Source organism: Daphnia pulicaria, chromosome 1, assembly GCF_021234035.1.
Source record: "Daphnia pulicaria isolate SC F1-1A chromosome 1, SC_F0-13Bv2, whole genome shotgun sequence".
NCBI lineage: Eukaryota > Metazoa > Arthropoda > Branchiopoda > Diplostraca > Daphniidae > Daphnia > Daphnia pulicaria.
In genome coordinates this window covers 5,961,813-5,977,372 of record NC_060913.1, presented here as the reverse complement: position 1 = coordinate 5,977,372, position 15,560 = coordinate 5,961,813, and the positions used below count along the sequence as shown (strand labels likewise).

At 38.1% G+C, this 15,560-nt stretch overlaps 1 protein-coding gene and 2 long non-coding RNA genes across 4 annotated transcripts; 1 reads left to right on the top strand and 2 right to left on the bottom strand.

Moving 5' to 3' along the window:
• Positions 1-335: 335 nt before the first annotated feature.
• On the bottom strand, positions 336-769 carry LOC124326579. The gene is made up of 3 exons (XR_006915577.1): positions 668-769; positions 482-600; positions 336-423 (listed from the first exon to the last, which is right to left on the bottom strand). It is a non-coding gene; the product is annotated as an uncharacterized LOC124326579 (long non-coding RNA).
• A 3,884-nt stretch (positions 770-4,653) lies between these two features.
• Positions 4,654-5,701, top strand: LOC124326533. The gene is made up of 2 exons (XM_046785436.1): positions 4,654-4,986; positions 5,053-5,701. Exons 1-2 carry the CDS (start codon positions 4,874-4,876, stop codon positions 5,621-5,623), a joined length of 684 nt encoding a protein of 227 aa, XP_046641392.1. The 5' UTR covers positions 4,654-4,873; the 3' UTR covers positions 5,624-5,701.
• An 85-nt stretch (positions 5,702-5,786) lies between these two features.
• Positions 5,787-8,261, bottom strand: LOC124326561. 2 transcript variants are annotated; one of them, XR_006915572.1, is made up of 8 exons: positions 8,077-8,261; positions 7,897-8,016; positions 7,342-7,828; positions 6,874-7,265; positions 6,422-6,804; positions 6,197-6,346; positions 5,963-6,129; positions 5,787-5,895 (listed from the first exon to the last, which is right to left on the bottom strand). It is a non-coding gene; the product is annotated as an uncharacterized LOC124326561 (long non-coding RNA). The 2 variants fall into 2 exon arrangements; XR_006915571.1 differs by having other exon boundaries at positions 8,131-8,261.
• Positions 8,262-15,560: the final 7,299 nt, after the last annotated feature.

Genomic DNA, 15,560 nt, shown 5'->3' with positions numbered 1-15,560 from the left:
TGGGCAGGTCTGCTACAACGCCAGTCGAAGTCGAATCAAAACGCTGAAGGCGTGGGCAGGTCTGCTACAACGCCAGTCGAAGTCGAATCAAATGCTGAACAGCGTAATTCAGAAACGATGCCGGTTCAGCTCCGGCTCGAAGGACCAGATGATAACTCGGTCTGGACAAGTAGTAGTGGACTGTATTTAAAACATTCAATGTCTGTCGTGTAACATCAAGTCACTGTCAGAATCAGAACATCGACACATAATCAGGCATCCATCATCATCAATCCTATTCGAGTAAAAGGGAGTCACTAACAATTCAAGTAAAGCACGAGAGATAAAAATACCTGGGGGACCAGTCTTCGATGGGGAAATGGAAATAAGAGTGGTCCGTCCTGGACACACTCATGCACATATAGGGCACAACACACACACAACCTGGGAGTAGCAATAAAACTTAGTGAAGTCGACAGAGAACAAACAATGAAGGTAATACCTAAAAGAGGAGGTGTGGGAATTGCCACCTTGTCACAAACTGCATGTGTCGACGACGTCTGAGACTGCACGTCAGCACAATTTGGTCACAATACTCAAAACGCGAATACAAGTAATTATCTAAAAGGGAGCACAGACATGGTAAATCAATATTGGTTAGGAATAACATGGTCACAACTTAAAATACCTGTCAGGGCAAGAGTCACTTCAGTTCAGAAAAATTGGAAAGGACGATATCACAAAGAAGATGACTTTGATTGACAGGGGAAAGGGGAAAATAGGGCTAAACAGTGGTCGGACAAGTGGCGCCATGAAAATTAACAAAGGCTAAACAGCATCCGCCGAACCATCCAGCGAAAGTTTTTTGATTGATTCAGGAGCAGCCATCCCAAGATAGACTTTTTCTAGAGGAACGTATTCGGTTGACAAATAAGGATCGATTTTTGTTGGGCTACAATCAACTACATATCTAAAATGCATGAAATTTTGGGCGAAGTCCTTGATAAGACTTGACACTCTTTCTTGCAACAAATGCAGCTTCGGTGAGGCTGATTGAAACAGGGTATTGAACTCGTTAAAACAATGTTAAGCATATTACGTGAATTCTAAAAAAGGGACCGTCATTTCGTTACTTAACATTGTGTGGATCAAGTTATTACCTGCAGTTGGATCCTCCACTGATTCTACCTGAAAATATAATATTAAGGCTTCTCTCTGCTCGATTTACACAGGCTTCTTCTGAAAGCCATCTTGTTTGGCCTGGTGACAAAATGGTGTGTTCTGCGGCATGAACAAACTCTTGAAACTTTGCGAACTCTCTTTTCCTGGCAGAAATTCGACTGAACTGGTTGTTAATTCCACGCATCACATCCTCCATTTTCTTTGGAAGACGTTTGCATGCGTGCGAAGCACACAAATGTGCAGAATGGGATGAACATGGAACTGTCAACAGATTTGGCATCAATACTTTCAAAAGTATCAGCTGAAAATCCCACAACCCTAACAAAAAATTGGTTAATTGAGAAAAAACGGACAGAATTAAAGGCAATCGCAGTCTACCTTTTAAAAGCTTATAGCAAATTTAGTTAAAATATTAACTACTGCTGAAGTGAGGCCATTTGCTGTTGCATCTTGACACTGAACCAGATCCAGGATATCGATAATCAGCTTTTGTTGTAACGAACTCCAATACTGAACCATAACAGCAATTTGTGTCGTTGTAGTGAACATCAGTAGTCTCATCAATGATGATTGAAAAAAAAAATTGTCATGAGCTGTTGGATCAATTCACTTTCTAGATGAGCTCCAATACCTATGAAGATAAACAACATACTTAGTTTAATTTTATTGTTCAAATATAGTATCATTGAATAATAAATAATTCATAAAATAAGTGCTCACCAAATCTAATTATGTTGCTAGCTTTCTGTTTCGCCAATTTCAGTTTTCGTCAGCATTCATCATTGGGAAAACAACATCGTAGAAGAGGAATAAATTTGTCGATTAAACTTAGTGACAAATTGTTTTCCGCAAGAAAAATACACATCCTAGTTGCTTGAATGACAACACTGTTGTCTGAGGAATTGGAACAAGCTTCAGCGTTTTTTTTCTTTGCTCCTCAATTAAAGTTGCCAAATGCGCCCTTTTTTCATGCTTTGATGTCGCCTTGTGTCTTTTCAGTTCTGATAAGCCAGTTCCTCCTTTGAAATATTCAGAACATGACGTACAGTATGCAACAGGTTTTTTGTTGATACCAACTATTCTTTTTTCTACCATCCTGAGCATTCTGGGTCAGTTAACCATTGGTCCGAAATCTTTGTTTGTATGGCTCATTTTTGTTAGTTTTGGTGGACTTTTTCTTTGGGGGAAATTTTCCTCTTTTCTCGTGAGCTCCATCTTTTGAAGATGAGGAATTTGAATTCCTTTTGATCTTACTACTCGCCTCTTGATTACATACACTTTCGGTGTCAAAGATTTCAACATCAGAATCACAGGATAGAGCTACTGATTCAGATACACTCTTCGATACTGCTGTTTGTTCTGTAGGCATATTACTTTTAGGCTGTAATTTCTCATTTCCAACATAAGGTGATTCAAGTGTAAGGACTTCTGCTCGTTGAGTTGCACATGTTGAGGCTTAAGCACTCTCAGTATTTGATTTTTCACTATCGAGTTCAACTTCAATTATTTGGATGTCTGTGCTTACAATAGAATCAGAAACTGGTGGCTGGGATGAGGAACTTGTTGCCTTTCTTGTCACCCGATTAAGAAGAGAGCTCATCTTTCATTATCTTCTGTGGTCTAAAAATAATTAATTGAAATGAGACTCGACAGTCGACACACTAAAACTTGATGAGAATTTGACTTGATCGTTTATCCTAACGAACACAGCTTTAGTGAGGCTTATAGAACCGAGAGTTTAACTGTTAAAGACTAACGAGATCCGAGGTCCCAGCAGACAACATTTGAAAATATACCTAATTAGAGGCGAGTTAAAATATACCATGTAAATTAAAATTGGTGGTGAATTAAAATATACCGTTCCAAACTAGAGATGTCTTTTCATCGCTAAAGGTAACTGAATTCCACCATCGCTGATTTCTGCCAATATATTCTTGCGCGAATGCCAACCTTGCTTGTTTTTGAGCGGGGATGAGGAATTCTTTTACGGCCGCAACTCTTCCGTAGACTCCCGCTTTATTTAATCTCCAGGAAACAGTCGAAAGGGAAATCGGCAATTGGCATGTATCTATAATAAAGATTATGCTATAAATATGAGAATCGCTGGTCATGTGGCTACAGTGTAGTCACCATAATTATTACAAGATGATGAATTATATTTACCTTTTATTTCTTGCAGCGATGTGATAGGCCGCGCTCTGATAGCTTGAAATATCCGCATGTCTTGCGCTGGAGTGGTTTTCAACGGCCTTCCGGATCCCCCTTTTCGATGAACGTCCAGGGTTTCTTCATAACGCCTAATCCATTTCCTCACCGTGGTAATATGGCATTGCATTTGAAGCGCAATGTCATTTTTAGAAACATTCCTTTCATGAAGAGTAATTATTGCAGACTTTTGCTGCAAAGACAAGTGGCCACCAGCGGGCAGTTGAAACATGTTTCTCAAATGAATTCTACAAGATAAACCACTTCTATTCTTAGATCTTTAGGCTATAGACTATGCCCCCTAACCTTGTAATGATAGTCGCATATTGTAAGGAATATTACCATTCCCTCCCCTTAAATTCATACAGTGGGTACCGAAAGTATCCGTACGGCTGAGAGGATCAGTAGGGAAAACTCGTTTTTCAAAACGCTCCCAAAAATAGAATTCTCGGTGGAATTCGATAAAATTTTTTTCAAAGGTTAATATTAGGGCGGGGTATCATGTGATTTTTTTTGGGAATTTTTCGACAACGCGATATGTGGTTTTTATCGCGTTGCGTAAGTATCCGTACGGCCGAGAGGCCTAGTAGGGAATGGGCTTACTTTGGAGGCCTGTCATTCGGTATCTACGTAATATTATAGGGTGGGAAAGTTCTTAAAAAAAAGAGCTGCATTAGCTCTATGTGTGGTCATAAGATCACATTTTTCAAATTTCATTTATAGTAATGAAATCAAAATTGAAAACACGAATTATAAGTTTTCCGTTTTCGTGTTGCCATATCAAAAAATATTTATCCTTTCTCTTTCTCCCTCTTCCGTCCAAGGGAAGAAAGAGATTTTGAGATATGGCAACACTGGTGATAGGGAATCGAGGGGAAGAAAACGGAAAACTTATAATTCGTGTTTTCAATTTCGATTTCATTACTATAAATGAAATTTGAAAAATGTGATCTTATGACCACACATAGAGCTAATGCAGCTCTTTTTTTTAAGAACTTTCCCACCCTATAATATTACGTAGATACCGAATGACAGGCCTCCAAAGTAAGCCCATTCCCTACTAGGCCTCTCGGCCGTACGGATACTTACGCAACGCGATAAAAACTACATATCGCGTTGTCGAAAAATTCCCAAAAAAAATCACATGATACCCCGCCCTAATATTAACCTTGGAAAAAATTTTATCGAATTCCACCGAGAATTCTATTTTTGGGAGCGTTTTGAAAAACGCGTTTTCCCTACTGATCCTCTCAGCCGTACGGATACTTTCGGTACCCACTGTATCTAGAAAATTACAAAAACCATTTCTCATTTGGTCAAGTGCTAAGTCCTTAAAATACTTACCCAGCCCTGCGTAACATGAGCGCTTTAAGGATACCAATGCGACCTTCATCAATTGCTCACCCAGCCTTTTGGTCCCACAGACAATTTTTACTTTGTTCAGAAAGCTAATTTCTTCCTCATTTCCTTCTAACAATAATCCTGTGAAGACGTCTCCATAGTATAAATGGCCTCGTGGTTTTTAAACAAGTACGAAGTAGAGAAGCGCTTTTCTTTCGCTACGGAACATTCCTGTCGTTCCTGGGACGACGTAATTTTTGTCGACATCCAAATATTCAGGTGAGAGTTGTTTTATTTATTTATTTTCACTGTTTCAATTTTAAATTCCCATTTTTTCATCATCAGTATTCACCAGGCAGGTTACGTGTTTCTCGGGTCCAACAACCGCATGAGTGCACCTAAAAAAACAGTCGGGAGCATCCGCGTTTGGGCCTGGTTTTCTATTCATGGTGCTAGAGAAATCGCCCTCCTTGACGACGATGCAGACATCACAGACCTGGTGGACAACTATCTCGTTGCGAAAGCAGCAGCTCTTTTCGGGATTGGTCCACTCAGGTTCGTGGACGACAGTGGCTGTGCCTTGACAACATCGTCGTTCGAGTGTTTCAAGAAATTGGAGAGCAAAATCAACATTAAAGAAATCAAATGGCCATGCAATTCTAGCCATCTTTCCCCGTTCTTCACTGTATGGCACAGAATAGATAAAACTATTAGAATCCAGCGTTTCCAGCCAGAAGATCCGGTAGAGCTGTGGAACCTGATTGAAATGGTGTGGGGGAGAATGAGCGACAGACCCGTATATTGGAGAGGTGCAATCTTCAATATGCAGAGAAAATTGCGGGTTATCGCTGCTTTACGTGGCGAAAGAATGGAGGGAGAAATGATGGCCAATTACTACAATCAGGTGCCTTATTAGTGTTATTTTTTCTGTTTGTTTATCATGTCGAAGGCGCATTCTGTTTGGTTTTTTGTTTCAGTAACTCGTTTAATTTTAATTTTAAATGAAACATTTGTATTACATGACAACAAGAAATACATTGAATTGACAGTGAAATTTTATAGAATTTATAATATAAAAAGTCATAACGGTGTCTATATGGATAGTCGAGCAATTTCTTTGGTGGCCTGAACCATTCGTGTTTGGTAATCAACAAAACTAGTACCGTCGGCTTCATCCCCAGAAGAGCCCTAAAATTAGGAGCACAATTCAAGATATTTGAAACACGAGGCTTGAATGACCGGATAATTGGATTACCGTTTGCGCCCGGCTCTCCATTTGATTCATGGAACGGTAATTGAGTATACGAGCCCAGAAATCACACCGGCCTCGGTGGCCACCGTCTCGACTGTCGACAGCAAGTCGCGTTGATCCTCCTTCATGGACTCGGCAGATTCGTCAAGATCCGTATTAACTTGAACAGCCTTCACAAACGCACATTTTAGTTAATTCGCGTCACATAATCACTAAAAACAGCCGAAAAAAAATTACTTTGGGATTTCCTCCGGCTTCCTTGGCGACGAGAACAAGCTGAACGGCGCATTCACTGACTGTCTTGGATTGATCAAGCATCATCATTTGCTGTGCAGATCCAGTGGCGGCGATCACCATCGGCTTAAAGTAATGGGATATTTGGGTGACCTAACGTAGATTAAGTTTTCCGTGGTTGAAATGGATCTTTAAGAATTTGTACTTGGAATGACTGGAAATGCTTACCGCGTGACCAAGTTTTTTGGCTTCTCCTTTAGCGGCAGAGCGGACGCTGTCGATGCGATCCGCGATTTCCATAGCGCAGTTGGTTGTCTGTTCAGCAAAGGCCTGGGCCGATTTCTCTCGACGGGGGCTCAGGTTCTGAGATATGGCAGACAGCGAAGCTTGATCCAGCTGATGGACACAATTCGACATGATGGAGATGCCATCATCGCACTCCTTCTATCCTGGCAACTTATCATGGATGGAAGATACCAGTTTATTGATCGAATCGGAGACGCTCTTGCTGTGATTGGCCAAAGCTTGCCAAGTGGGTGGATCTTTGGGGTTGAGGGCCAGCGACTTGGCTGCCGAAATCATCGAGCAGGAACCGTCAATGATGGATTTGCCTGGAATAAAAACATACAAAGAGATAAATATCAGGAAAAACTTGGCAAGGCATTTAAAAATTATTTTACCGGCTGAAGTAATGGGTTCTTGGGCCTGGCAGGCGGTTGGTGAAATTTTAGCCGGGATGGAGGCAAAGTCGGGTGAGTTGACGAACGTGCACAAATTCTCGACCACTCCGATGAGAGGCTGAGTTGCAGCGGCGCAGTTATCGCGATTGCGCTGGCTGTAATCCTGGTCCAGGGCTTTGATTTCCTTGACCAATTTAGCCGTCGAATTGGCCCCATCCTTGGCTGATTGGACGAAGTGTTTTTTGGCCACCGGATTTGTCGTCTTTGGCCACTCTGCAGGCGTGGCACAGAGAACTGGTGTGCTTGGTGATAACCGTAGCGGCAGACAGAACTTGTTGCTGTGTGCTGCTGGGACTGGACGTGGACAGTGCGTGACAGGCTGACTGAATGGCCTAAATTGATACAAAATTGCAATAATAAAAAAATTAAAAAATGCAATTGTCATGGAAAATATTCAAGAATCTTTACCTGTGAAGCTCTGGCAAAGGCTGTTTGATCGACCAAACCAGATCCTCCGGCTACGCTTGACGGATCAGAGACACCAACTAGGTACGCGGCTTGTTAGAGCAGCCTCGACAAGTCCAGTAATGGCATTCGAAACGTCTTTGACAGCTTCGCCAAATGGCTCGTGTTCGGATTTCTTGGCATTGTTAGCGATGCCGGTCATTCCATCGCCCGGGCTCTTAGATTTCTCCATGATCGTGTCCAAGCATTCAAAATACGTAAGACATGTCGTTAATCGGTTCGTTGGGCTTTTCTCAAAACGAGCGAGTCGACTGGATGGCCCGCACGGCATTTTCGCATTTCTTTTGACGACCGTCCTACCATTGCTGTGATTGTTGCCTCCTCTGCCATCGCCGTTGTTGTGGGCCGTTGTTGTGGGCTGTTGTTGTGAGCCGTCGTCGGCTTGACACCCGCCATAGTCATAGCGATGTCTTAGGGAAATACAGTGGATCTGCAAATAGCCCAAAGAAAGTTGCTTTAGCAAATGTAGAAGGGATGTAAACTCAACAGTGCCCTTACAGTAGGAGGTGAAGTGTGATCGATAATCTACAGTCCACCTGAAGCCTCAAGGTCCTGCATGTGTTTCTCACACATTTGGCACGTCAAACAATGAATCCCAATTTAGGGGCAAACCTCAACCTAGAAAAATTTAAAAAAGGGGTTGAAAGCAATGTAGTTGAATTCAATAATGTTTCGTACTGAAAGACTTTAGTTCAATAATGCTACACAATTTAGATCTTTAAAATATCTTACGGGGGTGTTGGCACTTTTCCTGCTAGTCTGGTCATGGAGGCCAGCAATGTCCACATTTGCTTCACATTGCAATTTCATCTCTATATGCAGTCTGCAGTTCTGAAATGTTATCTCGATATCGTCCAATAACACGGCCGACCCACCACAAACTGACAACGAGAACAACATTGGGCACTAAAATGCAGAACAGTAAAATATGGGAATTCCGCTTCTTCTTTTCGGCAAAGAAAGAAAGATAGGATTTGGCCACCTGGTGCCAAGACCAAGAAATTATTCAGAACAGCTGACGCGAGTCGTTTTTTTAAAGGTACTGTACTGCCCAGCACAGTTTATTTCGTTCTAAAAATTTTGGATCCATTTGAGGGACTTCTCGATTTTGAAGCGTAATAGCAGAAAGAAAATGGTTATGTTCGTGGAGTTCGAGAGACCAGAAGATGCTGGACCATAATTTTTTACCATTGTGGATTGAACGAAGTGAATTTGTTTCAGGCTGGGAAAATCCATCCACTGAATCACATTATTCCACGCCATCAAAGGGGATACTCCAGAAAATATCTTACTTAGGTCTTTGAGTCCAGCACAGCACGGTTCCGAAATTCTTGTTCCGAAATAAACTGTTGTAATTCGTATTCTGTTGTTAAGTGGCAACTAGATGGCCTAGAATCAACTGAATTTGGGCATGTAGACATTTATGGCACGCCGAAAGGGTAAAAAAAAGTTGCGCGCCATCTAGCGGTCAAATATAGAACTACATGCAAAAATTCCCTTTTCTTGCCCCAACCACGGAAATTTTCTTCGCTTATTCTTCGGTAGGCTACATGCCTCAGAGCTCAGAGCCCCCTACTAAAAACTGAATCATTTCATCTTAATTTTTAAAGGAGATGAAATTGGAAAAAAATAGAAATAAATTTTCTTAATATTAATATTAACGATATAATTAATAATAATAATAAAGGAATTTTCTTCGTTTATTCTACGGTAGGCTACATCGGTAGGCTACATCCCTCAGAGCTCAGAACCTACTACTCAAACACCTGAATAATTTCATCGTAAATTTTAAAGGAGATGAAATTGGAAATCCACGGAGCAGTTGGACATCCTGCGTTGTGCATTCTCCGCGAATGCGAAAATCAAATTGGTGTTCGAGTTGGTCTGTGTCGCCTACAGCGTCTTATGGAGAAACAAACTTCTTCTCGTTAAAAAGTTGTTTTCTTATATATAACTTTGATTTTACCCCCTTTTTCTCCTAACAGTGAATACTTTATTCATTTCATTATTATCTTATTTTTATTTCGAGCCCAAACTCAATCTAGTTAATTTTTATTTAATTTTTGTTTGTGAATGGTTTTGTTGTTGCTTCCTGTAGCAGACGTTTCTAGACAGAATCAACCAATACTACAAACTGAATTTTTCTTCGAAACCGGCGAAAACTCCATAAGCCGCCTTGCAAGACCAACTTCCAGTTAGTGCACAAATTTTTAGGGTGGCTTTAATAGAACTGGCAACTTCGGAAGTTCCCCTAATCTATACCAAAATAATGTAAAAAAATATTCTTCGAAAGAAAGCCACACTTTTTATTATTGGAGATTACTTACTAAAAATATAAATTCTAACACACCTATATTTTTTAAAATAATTAATTCCTACTAGTTTTATAATAAATTGGTTTGTCATACCTTGGACACGTCCAACATAACCCGGCATTCACTACCTAAAGCGTCATTTGATCATATAGTTGTAAAGAAAATAAAATGAAATAAATTAAAGTAGAATTGAGTTAGTGGATAGGAGTTTTCCATAATGCAGGATATTTATAAGCAGTTTTCGTCTCATAAAGATAACATTAAATCAATGCAGTCTTATCTCGTCTCATTTGATCTGAAAAATAAGTATTACACAACTAACTCAACAAGAAAAACATACATCTTTGAAATTGAAATATGCAATAAACTCAGAGATCTTTTTATATAATAATGTTGATAAAACACAAACATTTCTAAGCATTCTTAAAATATTTGATATATTCGTGACACGAGTTGCAGGTACACCAGATATGCCGTCATTGCTGATCTGTTCGATAAATATAAGGCATCATGGTTGACTGACAAGACATTCCCATCTCTGCAAACCAGTTCACAATATTTCTCAAAAGTCCATGTTATCCAATATTCCCTGGTTACCTCAACCATAGCCTGCTTGATGGGAGTTCTATACGGAGAGGTTCTATTCTGTCGACGGTTTAATATAAGAGGAAAGATCAGAAAGACGATGCCGTTTGAAAAAAAAAACTTTCTTCCCCCTGTATTCTACCCTCTGGCTGACTGCTAAACTAAAAAGATCCAAACCAATACTTTTGAGCTTTTGTTGCACTGCTCTACGCTTCTGCGAAAAAATATGGCTCGTGATTTTCACTGAGCGACAAGCAATAAACCGCTCTATTAAAAAAAACGCGAGCTTTGAGCTTAAGCGGAGACTGCTTAGCGGAAGCTTTCCCATTATTAGTACCATCTAACGGTCAGCAATGTTATCAATTATTTGATTTAAACTGAATGTCTCATTACCAAAAAGATGCTCAGATTTATCAAAAGACTACGCAGAATTTAACGATAAAAATAATATTTCTGATTGTCACTATGATTTCAATCGACCAATGATTAAAACTTTTTTTTAAACCTTCAAGCAGTTAACCAGATAAGTTTGCAACGAATTAAATTGGTTGTTGTTACACAAATTGCATTCATATTCACATGTTTTGTAAACCAAAGAACGAAAATCGTGATGGTTAATGTGATAAATGCCACGTTTCGGAAATTGACGCTTAGCATCAAAACGACAGCTTTTTTCTATCACTAACAATTCAGCTATTCATTGGCATTAAAGTGTTCAATTAATTAAAGTGTATATGATATTCAATTCAATTGTGAGTTGGATCATGTTTCTTGGAATAAAAAGAAAAGTAGGAATTACGGAATTGCTTACTCCCCCCCCCCCCCCACGTTTTTCTGAAACAAAGGGGTTAGTAGGGACTGGGGGGAGAGTAGACAATTCCGTAGACCCGGCAGCATTGCATGGCTCTTATAACCAGATATCTTAACGGAATCAATTTTGAAGTGGGTCCAAAAAGAATTCTAATTGTAAAAAAACAATTGTTTTTATGACCGTTTGCGTTTCTCTAGCATTTCTCAGTGAGTCACAATTTTAACTTAAAGTAAGCCCATTTCCATATGGGCCTCTCTTCTGTCCGGATACTTTTGCCTCGAACATTATTTTAAAATAAAAAAAAAACAAAAACAAATTAGGATTGTTCCTGGCACTAGAGAAAACCTACAAAAAAAGTTTCATTCAAATTGGATGAAAATTTGAGTACTTTTTCGCATTGCTAAAACAGCGTTTTCCTATAAGGTTCTCTCGGGTGTCCGTATACTTTTGGTGCCTACTTTATATTCAAATTATAGCCAATCTTCCCGTGGTAACGATTTTTAAAAAATGTTTACACATTCAGAGATAAAAATATATTTTTACTTAAATTTATTAGCTTAATTTCGAAAAGCGTCTTGAACACGTGCCTGCTGGCACCACTACGTTAGTTTCTCTTGACTGCACAACTTTCCAATATTGGAGCCCACAGAATTCGACTAAAATTGGTTTTCGCATATATTCAGAGGACCTGACCTTCGCTATGAAATTGGACTTTGCATAAGAACGGGGAATATTGTTTGGGCCCCGGTGGATACCATTTCGTCGAATGGCCTGATTTGAGATTATCTCGTGATTCTTTCATCAATCATCTTGAAATTGGCGAAAATGCCCTGGCTGAAAAGATCGAGCTACCGAGATAATAATTGTTTTGTAAATCCCAACGGAGATCAGATAAAAAAAACATTCTAGCAAGACACGAAACAGTAAACAAAAGAGTTAAACAATTTTACTCCATGAAAAATGTATCATGTTGACAAAAATAATGATCTATAAGTGCGAACCTTTGTATGAAGTTGACCCAGTAGTAGAAAAATGAGGCTTTAGTCGTCAATTTATGTTTACAAATTCCGGTTTTTTTGTAATTTTCTTATCTTACTTCAGGGTTTTTTAATGCGTCCTTTGTACATTAATTGTAAAGCTGCGTAAAGTAAGTTTTACCGCAGCTCCCGGGCATTGACTAGCCTATTCTCATCGTCTAGTCTATAGGCATCGACTAGTGAAAAAGCATCAACATCCACTACTAGAAAGTGACGGCGCCATTTGTCGCAACTTATGGACTAGTCGTCTGCGACCAGAACCTAAGATAAGGACTTTTTTGCTGCACGCTAGAATAAGTTTTTGAAAGGTTTTTACGAAAGTGGCAACTGGTCTATAATGGGTAAAAATTCCACAAAATTCAAGTTCAAGTGAAAAAAGAACAATAAAAAACTAGACGACTACCCTAGTAGAACATGCTATCTTTTGGACATCTTAAAGATATCAATTTGTCTTGCTATTGTGTTTGCTTAGCTAAGATATCTTTGAGTCCTTCTTTAGACATCTTATTTAGAAGTTTATGTACTGGTGTCTTATAAATATCTGCTAGAAGTATTTGAAAATACATCTTTTCATTCATTATTTCTTAGTTGATATATAAGGAAACATGCTGTACTTCTGTACGTAAATAAAAAAAAATTGTACTGCAACTGTTCATTTTATAAGTTAAAAGATATATATTTTTATAAAAAGGTACAACTAATCCATTTCAAAACGTGAAGCTATGGGAAAAGCTAGAGAAACATTGGAAAAATAATAATTATAAATTTGCCTTGAATTTCCATCGGATTAAATATAAAAATATCCCCTTCACTGTTATCAATTTTAGAAATAAAAGTTGTCAAATCAGTGTTTGAAAACTACACAATGTATTATAGGATTGTTTACTTGTAATGGTACTAGTAAATAATCTTCGAAATTGTTGACGGGTTTCTTGAAATTTCCTGGATCGCTTTTCTTCCTCCTTTAGCAGCAGCAGGAGTTCCCGTTCTGATAAGGCAGTATTATTCCAGCAACAGCAGCAAGCCGTATCTTGCAGGGTAGTTACGATCAAATACGTAATATATGCTGAGCAAGTTCATCGTTGCTTGACAAATTACCCTGATGTTTTTGTAGTTGATCACTTCTCCATTTACCATTAACCTGGAACGAAGATTTTTCTTTTCAGAGTGAATAATCAATACAGCACTGGGGTTCAACCTAGAATAATTTACAGTGATCGGGTGTCCTTTCTGAAAAGTAAACAACCGAGTTTACTCTTACTTCTTCTTACTTTTTTTTGTAAGTAATCAATCTAGACGTACCAATTCTTCGCACAATAATGACGTGATGCCCTTTGCTCCCTGCTTAGATGCACACAACTCTTTTATATCCATAAGGAGTAAAATAGTTCCTTGATTTACTTCTACATAATTTTAGCCTTTAGCTGAAAGTATGTAACGTCTAAGATAAGCGACGAGTCCCTCAAAATTGGACTGGAAAGTGCTTTCGTCTATCACATTAGACATTTTCAGAAAATTGACATAAGCCTAGTTAGGTGCACAGAACAAATCAAGTTAAGAAACAAGTCAAAAGTGAATTATAAAAATTGTACATTAAACCTTGGTTCTTACTTTGTCAAATTACTTCTTGTAAGGAATTTTGTCCAATAACTAAAGTGTTGTATTTTTTGTTTGCTTTGACGAAAGAACGTCTCGAATTGAAGTTAGCATCAGCAACAGCCTTAGTACTGGCACGAGCATCAGCAGCTTCCTCATTTTTGCTGTATATGCTGTTAGATGTTTTATGTTTTAATTGACACAAATGATTGAGGAGGTTACTGATTATTATTTCTTGGAGAAGTTGTGATAATCGTTGTTGTCATTTTTTTGTAATTATCTTGACTGCTAAAAATTTTTCGGATTTAAAAATGATAGTGTTACAGATATTTTAGTTGAAATTACCCCCTTCCCACTTTTATTAAAAGATTCTCGTGTTAGTTTGGTTTAAGACCTTATCATAGGTAATTTTTCTGTATGTAATTTTATATGAATATGCTTAATTATCTCTAATACAAATATATAATTTAAAATAGTGTTGTATGGATAAAAAGTAAAATAAAGTAAACAAATGTTATATTGTAAATTGGGCATTTTTGATTAGGCAAGGGCATTATTTACTTATCAAAATTTTAAAAGAAATATTTGACGTTATCAATCTTTCCTTTTAAGTAATGATTGACGAATTTAGCGAGACGGACATTGATTTTGTGATTTTTAATGTGATATTACATTTAAAAAAATTTATTTAAGCACAACCTTAACATACAAAAATAACAAACGAAATATCATTTATGTAACCTAGAGTAGCACGGAATCTAAAATCTAATCAAACTTAACGCCATTTGATAGAGCTTTTTAAGCCAATGTTGTTGAAAATCGGGTTAATGATGAATTTCATGTATTAAGAATATGTTTTTGTACCATGGAGGGGCCAATATTTGGAATGTTTTCTTTAAATGTCAGCTTCAGCTTTTTCTCGGTACAAGGCTGTTATTCAATTTTCAAAATTTCAGTTCCCACGCTATGTATCACAACATATCACAACCCATTAACATATTGCCAATATTGCTCCATTATGGAAACAATTTCAATTTTTCTGTTTGGTTTTGCATCGGTAAGTCCGTAACTGTGCCAGTATTCTAACTTATTCGACATTCTAACATTCTATATCAGATTAAAATTTTCATTGGTCCACAAAAACATATTGCATTGTGAAATGTATTGATTTCACGCTTCAAGAATAACAATGAGCCAAAGTTGAAAGTATCTCAGAGAAACGATACGGTTGTAAAAGTAATATCGAATACGCAACCACCATTTAATTTACGGAACGCCACCAATAGCTGAAAGCCAGGTTAGACGGAATCTGATATAAAGAAGCAAATTTGATAGAAAGAGAATAGTTACACTACGTCGGACTCGTATCTGCTACCCAACGTAAAATCGTCTTCAATTTTTGGATATTCACCAATAGCAGACTGCTCCCATTAAGGAAGTATTGAACAAGATAGTAAAATTCAACACCGTGATGTTTCGTATAATGCATTATATATCCATTATATATTTCCCCTTATAACGCTTTGTTATCTCACTGTGAATCTTTATAGGCTTACCATTATTTTTTTTATTAATAGTTTTGCACCTATTTTTGTACCGTTAGACTGGGAACATAAACAAAGTCCCCTCTATCCTCCAATTTTCATATTGAGATACACAACGGACATTGAATTGAATATTGAATATTGAGACATGGATGAGTATTTCATCGCTATCTAAACTGTCAAAGGTAAATATTAACACTTATTTCATCATATCAGACATAAGCTTTGGTTTGTGAAATGCTTGTTAATCTAACTATATTTCACCAAAGGCCAC